This window comes from Ixodes scapularis, unplaced genomic scaffold (genome assembly GCF_016920785.2).
Source record: "Ixodes scapularis isolate PalLabHiFi unplaced genomic scaffold, ASM1692078v2 PGA_scaffold3__209_contigs__length_174095766, whole genome shotgun sequence".
Taxonomy (NCBI): Eukaryota; Metazoa; Arthropoda; class Arachnida; order Ixodida; family Ixodidae; genus Ixodes; species Ixodes scapularis.
In genome coordinates, this window is record NW_024609868.1 from 2,594,413 (window position 1) to 2,616,450 (window position 22,038).

General features: G+C 45.2%; 2 protein-coding genes across 3 annotated transcripts in view; one reads left to right on the forward strand and one right to left on the reverse strand.

The window, feature by feature from the left end:
- Positions 1 to 257: 257 nt before the first annotated feature.
- Positions 258 to 13,248, reverse strand: LOC8026791. Its single transcript, XM_029985086.4, has 8 exons — positions 12,999 to 13,248; positions 12,752 to 12,906; positions 9,294 to 9,423; positions 7,585 to 7,720; positions 4,664 to 5,425; positions 4,145 to 4,193; positions 3,447 to 3,555; positions 258 to 668 (listed from the first exon to the last, which is right to left on the reverse strand). Exons 1-8 carry the CDS (start codon positions 13,086 to 13,088, stop codon positions 360 to 362), a joined length of 1,740 nt encoding a protein of 579 aa, XP_029840946.2. The 5' UTR covers positions 13,089 to 13,248; the 3' UTR covers positions 258 to 359.
- Positions 13,249 to 14,661: 1,413 nt separating this feature from the next.
- The window catches only part of LOC8026790 (ER degradation-enhancing alpha-mannosidase-like protein 3), a 40,273-nt gene continuing 32,896 nt past the window's right edge, over positions 14,662 to 22,038 (forward strand). Inside the window, exons 1-6 of one of the 2 annotated variants that reach the window (XM_029985087.3) lie at positions 14,662 to 14,921; positions 15,333 to 15,378; positions 15,633 to 15,733; positions 15,821 to 15,860; positions 18,570 to 18,682; positions 21,758 to 21,911. In XM_029985087.3, the coding sequence (XP_029840947.1) occupies positions 14,824 to 14,921; positions 15,333 to 15,378; positions 15,633 to 15,733; positions 15,821 to 15,860; positions 18,570 to 18,682; positions 21,758 to 21,911 (552 nt within the window). In that variant the 5' untranslated portion in view covers positions 14,662 to 14,823. The remainder of the gene's footprint in view (positions 14,922 to 15,332; positions 15,379 to 15,632; positions 15,734 to 15,820; positions 15,861 to 18,569; positions 18,683 to 21,757; positions 21,912 to 22,038) is intronic. The other variant, XM_040504981.1, reaches the window with a different exon arrangement.

Consider the following 22,038-nt stretch of genomic DNA (forward strand, 5'->3'; position numbering starts at 1 on the left):
TACCCAGAAACTCGTTGCAGGTGCCCTGAAGTCGCTGACGCAAATTTTGAGGAATTTATTTGGAAAAGTATTTGGAGGAGACCAAATACATTTGGTTGTATTTGTATCTTGTACTTAAATGCTTTTCTGGAAATGTAATTAGATTTGTAATTAAATACATTTTTGACTAAGTATTTTGTATTTGTATTTCGATACATATTTGCATGTATTTTGCCCATCCCTGACTAGCACTAATATCTTTCTCATAGAAAAATTGGCAATATATAAACTCTAGTACTTACAGGCCAACACACAATCTCATGATCCATTGACACGAATTGGCTGAAATTTTTGTAAGCAAAACTAAACATGCTGATTTCTTAGTTACTTCTCGTCAACTGCCTTCCTCTTGAAAAGGTGTGGCACAGGAGAATGCTAGTCACACGGAGTGGAGCTCCAAATTGCCATCTTTCTGTGGAAGCAACTGGCAAAAAGACAAGTAAAGAAAGCAGGGATGCTCCTACCTCCGAGCCCCCTTGGGTGTCGCAGATCAGGTTGAGCTTCTGCGTGAGTTGGCCCGGGAAGCTGCTCAGTCGCAGCGACAAGTCTCCTCCTGCTTCGGACATGACGTAGGACAGCATAGCTCGTTGCAGTTTTAACGGTGCAGCGTCGCACACATCCAATACGAGCTGAAAGGAAAGAAAACAACCATCCTTACATCAACACATTCAGTAGGACTTTTTGCATAAATAGATACAGTAAAAGTCCCGTAAGGGCGCCCTCCCCCGAGAGATTGCCCATCCTGTTTTCCTGGCTAAATATCCGTAACATCCAAGCAAAGCGAATGCGCGCCTCCGGCATACCCTCCTTGCTGGCCCCATCGGTCCGCTTGAGCTTTGGGCACGTCCAGAGGCTCCGGAAGTCCTTCTTTAGAGGGGGGGCTCGACATCTCCGAAATCCTCAAGGTTAGGTTGGTTTCAGGTTGACATTAATTGCCACATTTGAATGAAAACATATTAATGCACCGCGTTCGCATATTCACGCACATATCCATGAAAAACAAATTAAAACAATGGTTCAGTAAAATAACAGTAAGAAGCTTGCACTGACAACTCATACAATGATTGGATAACCACTGAAATCAGCCGCACCATGTGTTCTTTTTTTTTTCTATACCAACTGTTACATGTCAGCTTTGCCTATGCCAAATTGGCTATGTCTAAAAATGAAAACCTTCCTTCATTTAGGGATTCTCGGGGAAGCATGATGTATTAACGCAGACGTAGACAAACAAGTGTTAAAAGTTTTAGACAAAACCCCGAGACTCGGGGGAAAAAAGGACAACACAACACGGAGTCTCAAACACAGCAAGTTGGGCCATCGGATGTCTCAAATGGAGGCAGAGGTTGCATACATCGGTATGTACATCAGGATCAAGTACATCGACCGTGATCGCTTCGGACTCCTGGCGTCAATGCAAGTTGGGGGCATCACAAAAGGAAGGTACTGAAGGATAAGAGCTGTGTTTCAGACTTCGTGTTGTGTTGTCCTGAGTTTGTAAACATGTGTTGCCTCATGCCTCACCACCCTGCGGGCACGACGCCGCAGGCGCGCAAAGCTTTCGCCATCGAAGGCGCCTTGTCAAATTTGGGAGCTCGTCGTAGACTTTCGCCTTTTCTAAGCACTCCCGAATCTCCACTCAAGCTCGCCAGCCCCCCTCCCTCTCCTGATGGCCTTTAAGCGCCGGGGTAGTACCGCCTGCCTGTTTTGTCCGCGGGCCAGAGAAGCACCATGCATCTTCTGGGCTTCTTGCTTCCACACGGGGAAAGCAGACAAACGCTCGCCGACGTCGTCTTGTCGGAATCCATTCATTTCGCTGTCCCCTCTTTGCTCGCTTTAAACCGGTTGTCAATCAGGCTCATGAGTCCTGCCTGTCATTTTCTTCTGGTTTTGACTTTTCAAGCAAGCTTCTCCGTCGCCCCGGTGCTTTTTGTGCTTGGCGGAGGTGAGGAGGGCGGTAGGTCAGCATGCATAAAGAGTCATTTCATTTATTTCGGCTCAGGAGAGACGGAGGTACAGCAGATAGGCCGAAGGCCCATACCAGATAACCTGCAAACACACAAACTAAAAAGAAAAAGAAGGAGGGGGAGGGGGGGCTCGGCAGCTCGGTCCTGAGGACAGGAGGGGCTCAAGCCCACCCTGCCCCCCCGCTTCCGGAGCCCCTGGGCACGTCAGATTTTCTCGCACGCGCGTGCATGACGACCTAGCGAGTGGTTCCCAGAGGTGCAATGACCTCTTCGGGAGTGTGCTCGAAATCGTTCATCAAGCGCCTGAGGATGATTTCTGTTGGTTTTCGGTTGCCGATGCGGACATTCTACTTCAGCCACTGATCTAAGTGCAGTCGAGATGAAGACGAAGAGACATCAAATGGGGAGCCTCGAGTGCCAGAAAAATGTTTGGAAACAACAACCGCAGACAAGAGCCACCCTTTGTTCGCTTCGGAACAATCTGGAGTGCGGCGGCGGTGATTATGGTCGCAATGCTTCAAGGAACTGGAGGAAGCACTAGCTATGCGTGACAAAATGCTTAACAAAATCCTCTCGCTTCTTTTTTTTTTTTTTTTTTTTTACATCTTAGTAGAAGTTTTGTTAAAAGACACATGCAAAGGAAAAAAAACATTTTTTTAAACAGCTTAGATAAAAAAGAATGTCAAAAAACAAATTTACAAAGTAAAAAACAAGAAAAATTTTTAGAGCTATATTTACGGCGCGAAACGAATTTGTAGTTGGCGTCCGCGGGAGCCCACAGAAAAGTGGCCATTATGGTCACGTGACTGACCGTTATGGTCACGTGGTGCTTGTGCACTTTTGGAAGCTTCATAAGGAGTCTCAAAAACTTACTTACTAATTTTCGTTTGAAGTGCAACAAAACACAAAAATTAATGAGCAACTTTTAGAGCCAAAAGAAAGCTCCTGAAAGAGCACATGCACCACGTAACAGACCTGTGCGCCGGTCAGAAATTGACTGCAGCGGCACAGCGCGGCGGTTGACAGGTGTACTACGTGACGAGTGGCGGCTCCCGCGGGCACCAACTACAAATTCGTATCGCGTCGTAAATATAGCCCCCCTATTTTTTTTTTTTCCATTGTGAATTTGTTTTATAACATTCTTTTTCCCTCTGGGCTGCTTAAAAAAAAATGTTTTTTTCCTTTGCATGCTTATCACTAAGGTTTGTTTCAATGAATATTTGTTTTGAGGCTTTAGCAGTGTTCCCTTGCACTTTTGAGTCTACTGTCACTGTTTCTATGGCTCTCCAGCTTTTATCGAATTACCGCTGATATCGAATATTTTTGCCATCCCATTGGCTTCGTTATAACGAGGGACTAGTGTATGATGAATGAAAGATGCAGGCATCGTACTGCATCGTCCAAAAAGGGTATTAAGACAAACGAAGCATTTGATTGTACCTCCTTGAAAGCGTCGACATCGCCAGCCTTTTTTGCAGTCTGGATTAGGCACAGAAACAGGCGGGGATGGCTCAGAAGAGCCAGATGTTTTTTCAGAGTGTCGATAATCCTGAAACAATAAAGGACAAATGTATTATTGTGACGTTGCCATCATGTATGTACAGTCTCCGGCAATACGAAAGACCCACTGGGAGCGCGTGGCCGAGGCGGGGGCTGGCGGGGGCGCTGCGAGCGCTCTGGGCTATTCCATTCTGCTTCGAGGAAAGGACGCTCACTCGGGCTCAGCTACAGCGAAACGCGCTTATCAGATTGTGCTGAGCCCCGAGTGAGCGTCCTCCCCTCGAAGCAGAATGGAATTGCCCGGAGTGCTCGCAGCGTCCCCGCCAGCCACTGCCTCGGCCACGCGCTCCCAGTGGGTCTTTCATATTGCCGGAGACTGTACAGTCACATTACAAATGTTGCGAAGCACTTTGCGGAATCTACATGTGTGCGCAGCATGATATCCTGGAACTGAGATACTGTCGAAATACTAAACGCCCCCTCATGTACCACCACACTTCCAAAGTTAAAGTACTATCATAATATTGCATTAGTCGTTCAAATGCTGACTGTATACATACCTGCACCAATGTATGCTGCAAAATTTTCTTGTATATAAATATGCAATACCAGAAAAACAGTACTTCACTTGAGCTCACCTTTGTTCCCTGAAGAGATCCACAAGGCTCAAACTCCATAAAATTAGCTCTGAAAAGCAACACCGAAACATTGAGAAAACTACAAAACATTCACTTAAGCCGTAGAAACTCCAAGAGAGAAGAAACTGCCATTAAGGCACGTTCACACGCAGCAGTTGTGCAGCTGACTAGTGACATGCGACAAGTGACCATCGAGATTCACAATGTGGGCGATCGGCAGCGTAAAGTTATGTTCACTTTCTCCCTTATGCAAGAGGGGAAGTGGACGTAACGAGCAAACCAATGAAGCGAAAGTGCACGGCAGGAACCGCACTGCAGCCTTGCAAAACCAGTCCAGTCCACGGTCCTGTCCAAACCGAAAATGGTTGCATGCACCCGGGCAATAAACACAGACGCATTTAAAAAACATACCGAGGTACCAACAGCACCAGAACATACCGAACTTCTAAACTCGACATAACCAAACGATTGGAGAATCCGTGACGAATAAAACCCAAGAATCTAAGGAAAGAGCCTCACCCGCACATTGAGACGACCCTTGTTCCAGGCTTTGAACGACGCCGCCCACCAGATTTTGGCAAACCTCTCGAGGCAGGTCCTGAAGTGCGTTGTGTCCCCACCCGGACACCAGCTGCTGCAGCCTCCTCAACGGGGCGCTGTCCGTCAGACTCGAGACAGCCACCAAAGCACGCCGCAGCTTTCCGGCAGAGTGAAGCAGGGCAGGCTCCCCCAAAGCCTCGAACACGTTCGGCCTGCTCTTGCCGGCCGCCGCCGCCATCAGGAGGTTGGCACAAACACCGTCCATGCTGCAGTACGGATGCTCGTCCCTCTCCCTGGAGAAGAGTTCAGACACGCGGCTAGAGTCTAGGATGCAGGCCACTGCCTGGATCACGTCTCCAGAAGCTCGAAGCTGGTCGTGCACGACGTCCACGGGGAAACACGTCGCACATTCTGGACGCCTTGTTGCGTAGAAATCTTCGGCAATTTCGTCTGCTGCGTCGCCCATGTTTGCGAGCCAGTCGTCGGAAGGGGAGGAACGGGCACTGTCGCAGTGTAAGATGTGGCTCAGAAAGTCGTTTAGGACTCTCAAGATGCAAGCGACCTGCTTGGCAACTGCGCCGGAGCTGCCGAAGTCTTCGTCGGGGGCAGCCATCTCTAGAAAGTGCTTGGCAGATGCCTGCAGAAGTGAAACTGGATCGAGCTTCAATTTGTCCACGGGGCTGGCTGGTCGCAGGCGAGACAGGGCGGTCAGCGTGCTGTCGTCCGAATTCTGTGTTGAACCTGTGAGCATAAAGCACCTGGGTCAGAAATTCGGTCGGCTGCAGGGCCAACATTTCAACCGTAAGGTTTATACATCAATACTGTTGGGAGCCTTAAAGCTACATGCGCATTATATATATATGAGGTGCTAGTTTTTCAATCAAACCGAGTTCTACAGACGTTTCCAAAAAGAGCTCTCCGGCTGTCGCTATTCTGCATCTGTTCTGCCCAGGCGGGTGGCAGAAATTTCCGCCACCCGTCTGGGCCATGGAAACCCAGCCAGCGTAACACTCCACCTGCGTTGCAGTTGTAGTTCGCCGGCTTTGCTTGAAAGATTTTTTACTCTATTTGCCTATTCAGGACGCTTACCCTTTGTATGTTATTTTCCTCCGTGAGAACCAGGGAATACCAGGGCTCATAGCCTGCTCGGCCTTCGTGGGAAACAAACAAAAAAACCTAATGTCGACTGGCCTGCATAGTTTGCTCGGCTTTCGTGGAAATTAACAAAAAAAAGAAAACGTCGACTGGCCCCAGATGTGGTCCGTTCTACGTTGTTAAAGGATTATCTGTGCTGAGATAATGTTCGAAAAGTCTTCGCGGTCTTTGCAAGAAATAGCGGATTGTGTGCGGGGTAGGGGCCGGAGCAGACTCGTCTGTTCCTTTGCTTCAGTGCTGTAGAAAAAACAAGCTCTCCTTAAAACTTGCCCTAAAACAAGTCCAGATTCCGTTCGATCGCCATGAAGTGACTGTCATCAACACTATAGATTGGATAGGCTGTGTTATTTTAGATCTTTCTCAAATAAACCCTGTTCAGATCATGTGGCACCGTGGGGCATGCACAATATGTTGCTCGATTGAGGAGAGCTGTTCGATTTCATGTTGTAAGCAGTGAGTACCCATGCCTTTTGGCTATTTTTCGCGGTCCTATATTTTCAACAGTTAATATCCTTGTAGATCGACATGGCTGAGTGTATGGCATCGTGAAAAATCTGCGTAGCATTTGTTTGCTTTCGTTCCCAAAACAGTACAGTCGACTTGCATTAAGGGGGGACACTACCCAAAAAAGTGAATGTTTGAACCGCTTGTTTGATTTAAATTAGATTTACAGGGCTTGTTTCTGTTAACGTCGAGAACATTTCTGCCACATCTTGTTAACCTGGGTGATGTACAAAAAAAATTGCAAATGTTCAAAGCTGAAAGTGGGTGTGTCTGTGTAGAAAAACTATCGTTTTGAAATTACTTATAAATTTGTCATTTTCATGTGCTATATTGCTTTAAGACAGTTCAGAGCAGATAACTATGGAGCTATATTTCTATATTATACCATCTTTCATGACAGAAAATCCAGCGAAACACAAATACTGTTTTTTAGATTTCCATCCTTTGTCCAAAAGTTTAGTTCTTGAGCATGAAAAATGACAAAAATAAAAAAATACAAGCTCATGGTTATCCTTCCCCTTAAAATTTCACCCCAGAAAAACTTCTAAAAATGAATCCAAGTTACGTAATAACAAAACAATAGTTTTCCTAAAGTGAAATTTCTGCCTAAAACTGGAATGGAGAAAAATGAACCACAGTGAATGAAACCAGCTTGATTAAGTGGGATACTACTCGGTGAAAATGAAGATGTCACCTTCCAAAGATGTGCATCAGCATACAATTTCCTAATAAAGGAAGAAATTTTATTTATTTGGTGTTGTTTTGTTTTAATTAAAACAAGATTAAAACTGAAGTAGTACAAGAGACTATGGGTGCATCATCAAGGCAGGGGCGGACGCAGGTATTCCAGAGGGGGGGGGGGGTCAGGTGTTGGTCAGCGTATCATATGTTTCAAAACACCCCCACCTTTGCCCCCCCCCCTTCCCCGTTTCCACACCCTAAATTTTTACACATGAAGAACTCAAGGGGTAGTCAGGATATCCGAACCTCTCCTCTGAATCTGCCACTGCATCAAGGTGCAATCAGCAAGCCTCCTTTAAATGCAACGAGGAGATGCAACGGGAGAAAACAAATCCCTCCAACTTCTCACCATTATAGACACTGCAAACTCGTTATTTAAGACCAAACATCAACATTAAACAGGTGAAAAGAGGAAAAGAAGAAAAAAATGTAATATATGTTCTTCTGGGGAACAGAAAGTGAAATGACCTTGGAATAATGAAAACGTTTGTTGCACTCACGCAAATGGGGTTCGATGCAGGCCGACCACCAGAGTGCAGAAAACGCGCAGCTCCAAATGTATGAAGAGTCTTCAGCAAACTCCATGGTGGCCTTCAACACCTGCAGCCTCGTCTTCAATGGGAGTGCCTGCACACACTGCACACAGAGAGGGAGGGAAAGAAACTGAGCACAAATGCGAGCAAGAACAGAAGAGAATCAGGGGAAGGGAGGCTGACAGCAATGTATGAGAGATATTACCAGATGCAAAGTTGACTAATAAATGTAGGAAATACCTCATTCCTCAAGATGTGTCGACAAACACATTAACCAGACATAGCAGAAGTACCCAGGTACTTTAATAGTTGTCAAACTAAAGTACCACTTAAAAAAAAATATTTTTTTTTATTGGAAAAAAAAAATATATACATTGGCAGCGACATTTACCTATAATTAGAATTAAGAGTGTGCTGATCTTTTTTTTTTTTTTTTAGCAAATTCGGAGGGTGTTTTTTAGAGATTATTTTTTTCTGCAAATTCAGATCTTATCAGTTTATTTTTGTTTGATTCCCAATCCTCCGAAATCCTGACTTTAAATTTGCAATGTTTCCTATTAAAAATAAATAATGTCTGGGTGTAAACATATGCCAGGCAAAAAATAAAACCTGCTTCTATCAATTATTTTGGATTTGGCATTGGTGCAATTGGCAATACTGATTTGTCCCACTACAAAAGTTGCACAGAAGTGTTGCTTCGATAGACGTCCATACCTTAAATCAATAAACTCGTGGAAGTAGTCGTTGGGAAGTTTGCTTTCATCACGTCCTATTCCATCAACCTACCCCGCGGTCGCGCGAGGTGGAGTGGTTAAGGATGGAATAGAGAACTTTCAACTGCCCCTCTTCCCCATTTTATGCAATCTCTATGATCCATAGCTTTCACAGCTACAAAAAACAAAACAGTAGCTTTTGTTGTGACCCGGAAGCTAGTACAATGACCTGTTGTCCTGAATGGACCTTGACGAGTTAAGCGGTAATAAAGTACCTTCTTTTTTTTGTTTGGGGGAGACATCGACTGTCATGATTGTGAGTTTATCAGATAAATTTGAATTGACCAGAATTTTACCGGCGGGTGTTTTCTTAAGTTTTTCGGATTCATTCAAAAACACAAAACCCTACCTATAATGCATGAAATACATTATAGGGAATCGGTGAGGGAATTTGTATGTCATGCGACATATATTTTCCCACTAAATTTAGCGGGGATACTGAATTTATGTTTTGCCACAATACGTGAATTCTCCTGCTAAATTTAGCGGGGAAACTGAGTTGACATATAGGTAACATACCGTCAATTTCTCCAAAGTGTATAAGTCACGTGAAGCCACATTCTCACCATATTTAGCGGGGAAACTGAATTGGTGTATAGATCACGTGATATCAATTTCCCCGCTAAATTTAGCAGAAAATGCATGAAAGGACGGATGGACAAAATTTTGGGAGGGGGGGGATAGCATCAAAAAGCATGCTTTCAAAGAACCCTTTTTCGTCATACTTTAAGATGAACCACAGCAAAAACTTTAAGCACCAGCTCACTGCTTTAAGATCTGCCTCAGCCATGTAAATACTCAAGCAGCTACTGGGTCTACTTGCCACGCTTGTGACCTTCGCTTTGCTAAAGATAAAACAATAATATAAAATTATGCCAGGGCCACTATCACATAATAACATACCGAAACGTAACATTGTCTCCAGTTGCAGACCTCCACCAGAGCCAAGAAAAGGTTCCATCCAACCTGAGGGAAGTTATCGAGCACCGACTCAAAGTAGTCCAGTTCGCTCCTGTCCACGATGCCAGACGACCTAAGAATGTCAAGCATAGGAAAATTGTGCGTCAGCACTCAGATAAGTTCATTGATTACTACGTTACACAATATGGAGGGGGTAACACAAAATAAGGCACATGCCAGAACAAGCTTTATGCTCCAATAAAGAAGAACACAGAATGTAGATAGGACAATTATTATGATGCAGACCAATAACTATTAAAGTAAGAAAAATCATTCAATAAAAAAGCACGAGTGAAATGGCTGCAACTAAAAGAACGAAAACAAATCAAGGTTGGTGCATGATGCTGGAGAAACTTGTGTGCACAAAGAGAGACGAACACAAAGAAGGGAACCCGAACAAGCGCCTGTCCATGTCCCCTTCTCGGAGTTGGTCTCTGTTTCTGCATAACACAGGTTTCCTCAAAATAAAGTGCCAGGAGAGAAAAAAAAACATCCTACCAATAACATCAATCTGAGACTGAGCTGCAACAGCTCAGGGTCCCTTTGCTGCCTCGATTTTGAAGTGTTTAAAGTACAGTAAGACAATTGATGGGTTAGAGAGCATGGAGCAAACTCTGAGATATCCCTCATCTTAAAATTGTTGACCTTTATTTCTTTCTTTTCCAAAACTCCAAAACCTGAACAGCTACTTGACACGTATCGTCTGAAAACCATTTCCGTTAGTCGACGTTATAACACAGAGGAGTGACAAAATGAGCAGACCACAGCATGGATGTATCTGTTGACATTCTACAGCATGTAAACTAACGCGTCTAAGGCACCTTAGACGGCCTGCAAAAATCTGTTTCTCAATGTATCACACTCTAATTTACTACAGAGCTGCAAGGAGGTAGTGGAAGTTTGAAAAAAATCAAGGAATAAATTTACCTCGTTCACAAAAAGAAAAGGACCCTGTTCTGGGCTCTACGTCTCCACTTCGTAAACGATGCGCACATGGAGATAAGTGCTGCCCGAATCGGCTGGCACTCCCTCGACGCAGTGTACGCCACCTGTCCGCAGCACTTCTCCCTATGCAGGCATTGTCTGCGTAAATTGCCCAAAACAATTTTTTTTTCTTTTATGAGGAAAGTTTTTTTTTTTTTCTTTTTTTTTACTGTAAACGTTTACCACCTCCTTGCACCTCTGTAGAAAATTTCATTGCAATACAATTTGAATATTTTTTGGGGCCGTCTAAAGTGCATTAAAAACAATACCGTGATATCCTGGGACCTGAGGCATAGCTCAGCTAAAATCTAAAGCAAATCGGGAGAAAATAAAGAGTAAACTAGCTTTTTTAAACATTTTAGTGAAAAACCCGAGACTGAGGTAATGACAGACGACGAAAAGGAAGAGAAGGAGAATGTCTCAAACACAGCTAAACCTTTAACGAGGAGAGAACTAAGGAAGGAAAGGGAACCCTTCTTCACATCACCTCTCTCCACAAAAGATGTGACACCACCTCTCTCCACAAAAGACATGACACCGGACCTCTAACAATGGGGTCAAACCAACAAATGAACTGACAACACCAAAAATGACACATCATTAAAAAAAAAAAAAAACACGCTGGGAAAACTACAGATTGCACTGGACCTTTCACTGAGAAAGTCAGCTAAAAAACTACACACACAAAAAAAAAAAAGTAATGTTAACAATACTATTAGAGATTTAGAAATCGCTTCCATTCCGCATCTAAGGACAAAGGCTTGTTCACTGCATTCCCATGCTTCGTTATTGCGATTGACTCTATTAGCAGGCGCTTGTGGTCGTTTTTTTCTGTTACAATTTTGGTTGTCGAGTTCCATAAAGGCACGCAATTCCTACACTCCTGAATATACTTGGATACCTTGGAATATGGATCCTTGTTTTTGACACATCGTTTATGTTTGCCTAGTCTATCATTAAGACAACGCTTTGTTTGGCCTATATAGCACAAACCACGATCAAAAGGGATCTTGTAGACTATACCTGAAATACATGTAACACACTTTTCCCTGTGTTTTTTTAAACAACCTTTCTGGGCAGAAGCGAACGGAGTTAACCGTTTCAAACTGCTACCTGTGCTAAACGCCATGCGTAAACCAAACTTATCACCAACTGATTTTAAATTGTGTGAAATTTGATGGAAAAACGGTAAGACTACACACTTTTTGTGCTCGGGCATTTTCCTAATTCGTTTGTCTTTTGCGGCAATGTACAAAAGCTGCTTGGAAATAAATTCTTGAGGATACTTTGCAATATTTAGCCGGGAAAACACAACTTGAATCGACGTCATAATGGAGTGCCAACATGACTTTTGAAACGCATTGTTAATCATGTTTCGAACCAATCCTGTCTTGACATGCTTTGAATGGCAACTATCAAAGGGAAGTACTGGTTTAGCCTTTTCTTTGCCATAGGACCAACATAAACCGGGGACCAATCTGAGCTGGAGATCTAAAGACTCGAGTATGTTGTTGGCTGGCTTTTCTACAGAAAACTGCAACTCCGGTGCCTCACTATGCACGGTATTCTCAACGGAACCAGCAAGGGCTGAGTCACGGACACATACCAATATGTCATCCACGTATCTTCTGATAAGTACTGAGCTCGGGTGATAATGTTTGATCATCTCATGCAATTTTAGGTCTAAGCTCCGGAGGTATATTTCTGAAAGGGCCGGGGCGACAGCCGAACCAATACATGGTTTCTTTACGTTGAATGTACTTCCGCTCATCATAGTTTACCCCTGTCGACTTTAGATGCAGTTCAAGTGTCTTTAGTAAATCATTTGATCTCTCTACCAGACTGGGACTGAAACTAAACTAACTTTCAGTGTGCGTTAAAAAAAAAAAAGTTGAAAAAATGCTAGCTTTAGATATTGCGACCTGCGAAACTTGTAATCGTAGGGGGGGGAGAAAAAAAACCGTGCTGGAGCAGCGTGGTTTTTCAACCGCAAGCTTTAGAAAAGCTGGCTAGGCAGTAGAATCAAGCCACATGCTCGTTGAATCAGCTAGTTAACTGATGGCCTTGCACCTCGTGATCACGCTTTCTGCACACATTTGTGTACAGGGATTGGAGTCCGAAGACAAAAAAGGCAGGCGACTGATTGGTCCAGCGAGCATATGAAGCTAAGCAATGAGCAGGTTAAGTACAGCTGGCCAAATCATTCAGCCTGGGCACAATGTGTACAGTAGACGGGAAGCCCATTGGTATAACTGGTGCAGCAATTTTATCTTTGCTAACTAGAGCACTGCACGGGCCGGAATCCCTAGGCCCGGCCCGACCCGATTTCTAGGCCCGACCCGAGGGACGACCAGCCAGGCTTGGCTCCCCGATCAGGCAACCCACTCTGCCGACAAGTTACGGTCGTCACAACATACCACATCGTGTTGGCGAACAACACGCAGTGGATTCTCGAGTGAACGACGTAGTGATCCGAGCTTGTTTTGTATGCACCCTGTATTCCACTGGAGATCGCAAGCGCCAGTGGCCTCGATCGCTCACGGTCTACGCAACGCAGTGTCGATGCAGGATCCTGAAAAATAAACCGAAAACAACTGTGAACAGAAGCACCAAAACATAGAGAATTTCAAAACTCAGTCCTACGCTGGCCCATACTTCCCATACCAGTTTTTGAAGAGTGCGCTCGGCGGAACGCAGTGCTCCGCTTAGAAGAGAGATGTCTCTGCCGTACTCAAAAGAAGGCGTGAAAACCATTTTATCTTTTCGTTCTTGTCTATTTTAGAAGCGACTATGTTTCACCAATGCACGACCTTACCACAAATAAACCAGAAATGTCCAAAAACCTCCAGTCCGTCTTCAAACGCATCGCGGCAGTGCACACACGGCACACACAGACGCACGCACGCCTGCGCGCCAGTGTTGCCAACCTATTTTTCGAAAATACCCCACGGCAGCGTCCAGAAAACCCTACATTACCCTACGAATGTTTTTTGTTACCCTACATTTTACCCTACGAGGCAAATCTTTGTTCAAATAATACTATTGCATGGATTATGATGATACAGGGTAATATTAAAACAGTACAAAGCGACAGGGCACGCATGCACGCGCATGCCTGCGTTATTCTAGAACACCATGCTTGCATCTTGCATGTGCGCTGTGTAGCATCAGCACAACAGTGATGTACCGAGCGCACAGACATCCCAACCAACATGTTTAGTCGATTTGTCGTGCAATTAAAAACTGGGCTACGTGGAACCAGCACTCGCGGCGTCCGACAAGGCGGTTCATTACAAAAGGAAGCTAATCCGAACGGTATATTAGCTTCTCTGGGTGTACCGCCTAGGGCAAACTAGGCTTTTACACCAGGGGAGGATAGGAAGCCGCGGCTCCTCCGTATTCGCTAAGTGTCATTCGATGACGCGTAATGGTTTCGGCTTCGTTCGCTAAAACGTCGTTCGCTCAAGTGAACGCCTCCAGTCCCCGGGATGCACTCACTTGATCGAATGACGTTTTCCTGGTGGGATCGGTATGGTTCCGCCCGTGGTGCCACGTGTTTCGCAGGTGTAACAAGGACCACCGGATGGACCAGTCATCAGAAAAAAATTGGCGGGATCATTTCCACTGAGAGGAGGAGGAGGACACAACTTTATTTATACTGGGAAGACACCTCTTCTGGCTCCAAACTTCCCAAGCGCAACTCCACCTCTCCCACTTGCTTCAGCTCTCCAATACTTTCCAACTTAGGGAGCCTACATGCTCCAACTTGGTGTGTGGTGCTCTCAGTTAGCACGTCTCGCAACTTGGATTCTTTCGTTTTGCACGATGTTGTGGTGTGGCAGCACACGGGTTGTAAAGCTATGCAAAGCTTGCGCCGGCAGCTTTTTTTTTTTTTTTTTTTTTGCAATGTTTGCCGTTGAAGAAGCAACGTCTGAAAATACCCTACTTTTGGCGGGAAAATGGCCTGACGGCCCTACAGCCCGTACAGCCCAACGAGGTCTCTACAGCCCTACAACATACCAAAATGCCTAAAATACCCTACAAGTAGGGTAATTACCCTACGGTTGGCAACACTGCTGCGCGCACGCGCACGTGACAAAAGCAAGCGCCATACCAACGTTGCGCCATACGCCCCATACGCGCCATACGGAAGCGGCAAGCTGATGGCAGAGCCATTGGAGGGTGTTTTGCGCTACCTAGCGTAAAAATGCTCTTTTTAATTTTTAACAGTGGCTAGGTGGCGCAAAACGCCGCCCAATTATAATGTCTTAGCTGCATATTTCTATTAGGTCACCTCACTGGGTCACCTTCGATCCGTGCGTCTAGTAAAATTAAAATGCTTGTGCGTGTGTGTGTGCGTGTGCTGCTGCAGCTGCTGAGGGCGCAGGGGGAACTTGGTATGGGCTGTGTCTCAAAATTCTGTACAAAGTCCCGTTTATTCTAGTCAACTTAGAAAACTAGATAGGTGCACGCATACGCAACTGCTCAAATGGTACCGTTTAGAATAACTGTAGCTGGCGTCTGCTTTCTCCAATTCGTCATGGTCTACACGGAAGCCGTTACGGTCGAAGACCGAGTCAAACTCAGGTGAGCTGTGCGAAAGTTCTCTGCCACATCGAAATATCGCTGCCGAATCCCAACTTTTATTTGTCTGCGCGGGACGGGTGTCTGCCCGCGCAACACAGCGGAGCCTACGCTGATCTCCGATCAAGTCCGACGCCTTTCTCGGGTGCTAGCAGCGCGATCCTGCCCGCATTCGTTCATTCTCGTCAATCTGGCCCACATATTCAATTCTTGGAAACTGTTCCTCGACGCGCCTCCAAAATCAACTTTGGCCTTCATCTCGTCGAGGGAGCTGGGCTCTTCGATGCAGCTGCTTTTCTTGATACTGCTTTGTATTGCGATGAAATTTCTGTACAAAGGAAGTCACGCACGAAACGAACTTAAAGGTCGTGCAATCGCACAAATAAATATGACTCTGCCTATTTTCTCCCGCAGGGAAGAAGTGCGAGAAATGTTCTACCATGCCTACCGAGCATACATGGTGAGCTATGTTCATTCATTGTAAAGAGAGTAAAGGCACCTTATAAATTATTAATAATGCATCTTGTGGGATTTTCACACCATTACGTCATTGCCATCTGTACAAATTCATGACTCTGTTCATTGTGCGGCGTCGCAGACCTCTGCGGTATGGGCCATCGGCCTTTCTGCGGCGTCTTGGCTGTCCTGAGCCGGAATAAATATTATTATTATTTTCTCTCTGTGTTTAATGACCTCTGCATTGTTTAACTCCAGGACTACGCTTACCCGGCTGATGAGCTGATGCCTCTGAGCTGTAAAGGTCGCTACAGAGGAACTGAGCCCAATCGGGGGGACATTGACGATGCACTGGGAAAGTAGGTGGCCTTCCTAGTTTTTCACAAGCATAGCATTAGCTTAGAACCCAGCACCACGCACATTCTGACTCTTCTTACCTTTTTCAGCTTTTCGCTTACCCTGGTCGACACCATGGATACTTTGGTGGTAAGGATGAGTTTTCATGTGACATACAGAATGCAAAGCTCCTTAAAAGGGAACTTCATCTGCCGATGCATTCACGTGTAAAAACTTCCGAGTTATATACATTCAAAATAAACAATGTGGTTCCTTTTCCATTTTAGAGAAGATTGACAGTTGAGTCTTCTTTGGGAATACATCCTTAGGTTTCCCATAAATATTTATTTTTTGAGCGAATGCTAAATTTTTAATTTTCGCAAAATTAAGGAATGCATAATTTCAAGGAAATATTACTTGCATAAAGCGAAAGTGGATAGGCCACACAAACAATTTCAACGTCTTTACTGCTTTTGTGACCTTAGCTGGCTTGCAAGCTCTTTTGCAATTAAACCACTCCCTGTTTTGATTGACTTTGGAGGGAGCTCTCATTTGTTTGATTGTTGCCGAGATTTTAACATGTCCCTTAAGACCAGTTAACACATTTACATTTGAGTGTGACCAATTGTTTGTGTATGACAAGATAACACACTGATGCAATCTATGAGTCAAACTTCGAACACTCCTGATCTGAGTTTAAAGGGGCGGTGCAATAATTTGTGGACTTTGGCTAATTAATTGCGGGAATCGATCCCGGCCACATATAAAACGATGGACCGAAAACTATTCTTTCCTGCTTGCCCTAGTTTTCATTAAAAAAAAATAAAAGAAATTGGTATCTCTGGCACCCCTCAACTCAACATTGAAGCGGCACCAGCTTCCCCTGTGACGTCATTCGGTGTGGCGTTGGTTTCCGGTTGGGTGCTCCTGGCTTCAGTTTCTCCAGCGCTCGCCGGCTCGCCGCTCTCCCGCCGATTCCCGACCAACATGGCGGCATGGGCAGACGGCCTGAGCGACGTCGAGCGCAAGATGCTTGCGACGCAGCGGGCAGTCGAAGTCGAAGTCGAGGTCAAGACACCAGGAACAATAACAATATCACAATACAACGGACCGCGACCAACGCAGTCCGTCGAGCGAGGGAAAGACAAAACGTCCGGGTTGCTCGTGTAGCCACCGTAGGCGCCTCGGGCGTCGACGGATGACAGCGACGGCAGGTTTTGTTGACTTGCGGTAGATGGCGCCACAAATAATTCATACCCTTTTAGCGGCAGTATTAGGCTTTTGAAGCGTTTCTGCATGCCTAAACAACAAGATTTTTTAAACTTAACCTTATATCAAGCTTACAATTGCCTAACACTATCACTTACAAAAACCACTCCGAATGACGTCACACCACAGGTTGCATTTGCGGCCACCATGTGGCCGCAGGTTGGGAAAAAAAGTGTTCTTTATTCTACGATTACGCAGCGTAATAGAGATATTTTGGGGTATGGTGGCACTTTTTCTCTTACTTATGCCGAAGTAAACAATATAAAAAATACAAGCTGCACATTCGTTCAGTGTTAAAATCATTGCACCGCCCCTTTAACTAGATCTGAGGTTTGGCAGAATCTACGCACCATTTTTGACAAATGGTCCATTTGTCAGAATTATTTTGAGCCCATGGCGGACTAATGATACATAGAAAATTAGGAAATATACCTCAGGCTAGAGAGTTTATATTTGGATGCATGCACACAACTGTGGCGGCACAATGTTCAAACCTGGCCACAAATGCCAGGTTTGTGCCAGCACGGAGACATTGAAAGTACACACTCAAGGCAACTCGGACAGGTTGATTACTTAGCCGTGTTATCAGGAACTGAAGTGGATGAGGATATCTCAGTGCCAGATGCCATAAGCAAATAATTCCGTCTGTATGACAGGTCATTCGTCAGGTTGCAGCTGTGTGCCACGCTGCTTGCCGTAGCAACCGTCATGCTTCAGGATAGGCTAGAAACCCTGTGGAAACAGCTTTCCTTTGATTGCCTCCAAATGTATGGTGCAAGGGCAAGTCAGAAAATCGCTTTCATGGTCTTAACTCTTAAAACTAGAGCTGTAAAGTAACAAATTTAAAATATTTAAGTTACTTAATTGCTTACAATGTTAGTAGTTAGACACTTTCTACATTACAATGCAATTTCGGCAATTGTAACAGTAGCATAGTTTCATTTTTAGAATAACTTGTATCTTGGTTTGATTACAGTTACTTCTCAAAATTCTGCATAGACAGATACAGAAATTAATTTTGATATTAAAGTCTTTTGTGTGGACAGTAAGTCTAATAGACCGATCTCACAGCCAGTTTCATTACGCCACCGCTGCCGCCATGCATCAAAAGAACTGTAGTCTTTCTGCATGAGCGATAACCCTGCTGAGGGTCTGCTCTTGCAGAGCACGAAGCAACACGAGTTGTCTTGTGAACTGGCTCCTGCCTCTTACGAACTACAGTTATGGCGGCGTCACGCATGTGTATAATGCTTAGTGAGATCGGTCTATTTGTCTACATCAGAGCTTTGGGTTGTCACCACCTCAAACTTTGTGGTGGGTGGAGTGCTGAATCAGAACAGGGCTCTGCTGATATTGTTTCCAGATTTCAAACTGAACCGCTGGTCAGTAATTGCAGCATGCCTTGATGCTACAATGAGCGGTTTAAAAATAATTGCTTCAATCTTGCCACTTTTCTTGTAATTATGACTATAAACAGATAAGACTTAGTAAAAAAATATAGCTTCTGTTTTTTCCTTATTGCAGTTTAGCTCAGCTATATTAGCTAAACACCACATTTGTCTAATCTTTTTTTTTTTTTTTTTTTTTCAGCTCCTAGGAGACATTGACGAGTTTGAACGTGTTGTTAGGCTCGTGGTCCGTGATGTCACATTTGACCATGACATCGTCGTGTCCGTCTTTGAAGCCAACATCAGGATGGTCGGGTGAGCAATTCTGCAAGCACTGATGCAAAGGTTGATGCACTCTATGGCCATTGAAAAACTAGACTGTGAGCTCCTGGGAACACTGAAGGCAACTTTAGACTTCTTCTATTAGCCTATCTTCAGCTGCAATGAGAAATAAGAATCCCATGTGCGTTATAGTCTTTGCCAACCATTTTCTGTGAAATGGAGGTCTGACAAACGGATGAGACCAAAGCTTCACATCTTTTCTCTTTCCTGACCTGAACACACAAAGCCACCTGCTTTCTGGATGACAGCTGCTCATGCTGGCAAAAGAGTTCTGAGGGCTATGTTCCTTTGTTTTTCTCGAAGCATTCTGGTCAAGGGATCCATTCATTTGTGCCAGTGTAAGGCGTCGTCACCACTCTCCGCTCACTTTTCTGCTTGTTTCACTCATCGTAACACATCCAAACGTCCCTTCTCTGCATACTGCGATACCTCAAAGTCTTGCGGCGTTGTGCTTACATAAAGTGTGGTCGTTGTGGTCGTATTTCTGGCCTCTAAGGTTTGTAAGTTTGAGAGATTCCAAATTTGGCATTTGCTGCAAAAATGTTTATGTGCCCTTAGATTTCTGGAATTTGTCCTTTTCCAACTTAGTTCGCACTGATTGAGTTGTGCAACTTTAAAAATGTAATGCAACTCCTTTCAACATTTTTTTAATTGAAAACAAAAAACGGCAGTTACGTTTCTTATTGTGGCAGAGAAATATATATAGGGTGGTTCAAGTCACTAGGCTGGATCTAAAATGGACCGTGAAAATTGACGCCTGCACGTAGCAATCTAAACTTTTCGTCAAAGGTGTATTTCACAGGTCGGTTTTTTCCTGTAAAATTACAAAGCGTAGTTCTCTTTTAGTAAAAAATAGAGCCAAGAAACTTGCCAGGGCCTACGGCGGGCGGTGACCCAGACGACCAAGTCCAATAGCGGGGTGTGTTTGGCGCTCGTATTGATAGATGGCGTCGGGAGCAGCGTTTGAAGGTGCAGCCGACCAGCAGAAGAAAGCAGACGAAATCCATTGGCAGCGAAAGCGCCGCCGTTATGCAGACACATTGTTTTACTTTAAGTTTTATTTTTATTGTTCGCTTTTATTTTTTAATTGAAGGTTCATTTAAAAAAAATTACACCATCTTCCCGAGGGGAACCATGGGATGATGCGGAGCATCGTTCCATCACACTTCATCGGAAGAACGGAGTGAAGTGGAGTCAACAGCGGTGAACTGAACGCGCGCAGAAATTGGTTTGCTCTTTATGTTTATACAGCCTTGATGGAGATGCGCCTCAACGGGTAATCGGTCTGTTAGCTGTAGATGAGAAATTTAGCCAGTGCAGTTCAACCGCTGACCTGGGATTCTTAACGTGCATCACGCAGTAGTCATCACACAAACGCGTGCCGGTACAAAACTCATCCAGATCGAAACGGGGGGGGGGGGGGTGGCGGGGACTCGAACCCAGGAGGTTCCCAGCACAAGCTTTCGCTCCACGCTCTGAGCTGAGACGCGTTAGCCCACTCGGCCACTTTCTCCCCTTGAACGCGCGCAGGGCGCTACCGCTGCTTATATTCAAACTTGAAGGAGAGGAAACTAGAGGAGGAGAGTTGAGGCTGCGCGCACGGTGTGAGTAGAAACGAACGCACGCAAAGTGCACGCAGCTGGTAGCTGCGTGCACTTCGCGCAGCTGCTGAAGAGAGAGAGAACGCACGCGCAGCTGTTGGAGAGAGGGACGCTGCTGGTAGCTGCGTGCACTTCGCGCAGCTGTTGGAGAGAGAGAGAACGCACGCGCAGCGGGGAGAGTTGCGCATGCATAGTGTGAGTGCGGACTACGACGCCGCGGGACATAGCCCGAGCAAGAGATGCCCCGCATCTAAAAGATTATATTCATTTTAATAAACCATGGTAGTCGCGCGAGCCGTCGCGATTAAGGAGGTATAGCGCCATCTATCAATACGAACGCGAAACACACCCTGCTACTGGACCCCTGTCGTCTGCGTTGCTGCCCACCGTAGACCCGGCAAGTTTCTTGGCCTTATTTTTTACAGAAAGAGAGCTACGCTTTGTAATTTTACAAGAAAAAACCGACCTGTAAATTACACTTTTGGCGAAAAGTTTAGATGGCTACGTGCTGGCGTCGATTTTTACGGTCCATTTTAGATCGAGCCTGGTGAATTGACCACCCTATATATATATTTTTCTTTAGCAAATTCCTTAGAGCTGAGGTTTTTGTAGCCTTTCTTGAATATTTTCTCAAAATTACTAACCTTTCAAAAATTGTTTTCAAGAAAAATTTACTCTTCTCATCATCTTTTAAACTCTTAAAGAAAGGTTTCTGGTTGATTATCTTCGAGGGAAATGAGTGGTTATCAGATTCCCTAGTGCTTTACTGTTTTAGTACATGGCGAGTGTTTCCTATAAGTAGAAACAGACACTTTAGATATTTGTTTTTTCCGAGATGAAGTTTTTCTTTGGCATTCTTATCTAAGTGCACAATTAAAGTTGCTCTTTCAAGAGCTGCGCGATGTGGAAAGCTGAAGAGAAACACCCGGCTGACGTTCATCTCTCTATGCATTTGGTCTTGGGATGTTCGTATTGGAATCCCTTTTGAATGACGTGGATGATTGGGCGAGTTGGTCCATTATGAGAAGTACAAACAGCACAATGACACGGGCAGAGCAAACAAAGGCAGACAAACACCAGCACTGACCTACAGCTAAACTTTATTTGTGCTGGCATCGAGTATCAATACAGCCTGTGTCACAACCAAACGAGTCGCGGAAAGAGAAACATACGAAAGATAGAGATTGGACGATGCCACCACTTGAAAGTGACTCGAGGAGCACGTGACGTCTATCTTTTGTACGTGTTTCTTTCCGTGCCTCGTCTGCTCGCGACACACATAGTAGTTACACTCAGTGTCGGCAGCAATAAACTTTAGTTGTAAGTCGACGCTAATGTTCGTTCATCCTCTTTTATTGTGTGCGTATCGTTGCGCCGTTTGTACTTTTAATCCCTTTTAAATCCTGGAGGCGGATGGTGGGAGTGACTCATCTTCTGTGTGGCCCAGGGGCCTTCTGAGCGGCCACATCCTGGCGTCGTACCTGCAAGAACACCATGGCCGGCTGGACTGGTACCGGGGGGACCTGCTGCTCATGGCCAAGGAGCTGGGCTACCGCCTGCTGCCGGCCTTCAACACCTCCACGGGGGTCCCACACCCCAGGGTGAGGCACCCTTTCCCGCCGGCCAGGGGGTCGAGATGGCAGCAGAGCGCGGCTGATCGTAGGTGCTAGCGTCGGCGGTTCCCAGAGAAAGGTTGGGAAAGAGAGCCGCGGAAGAGTAGAGAAAAAA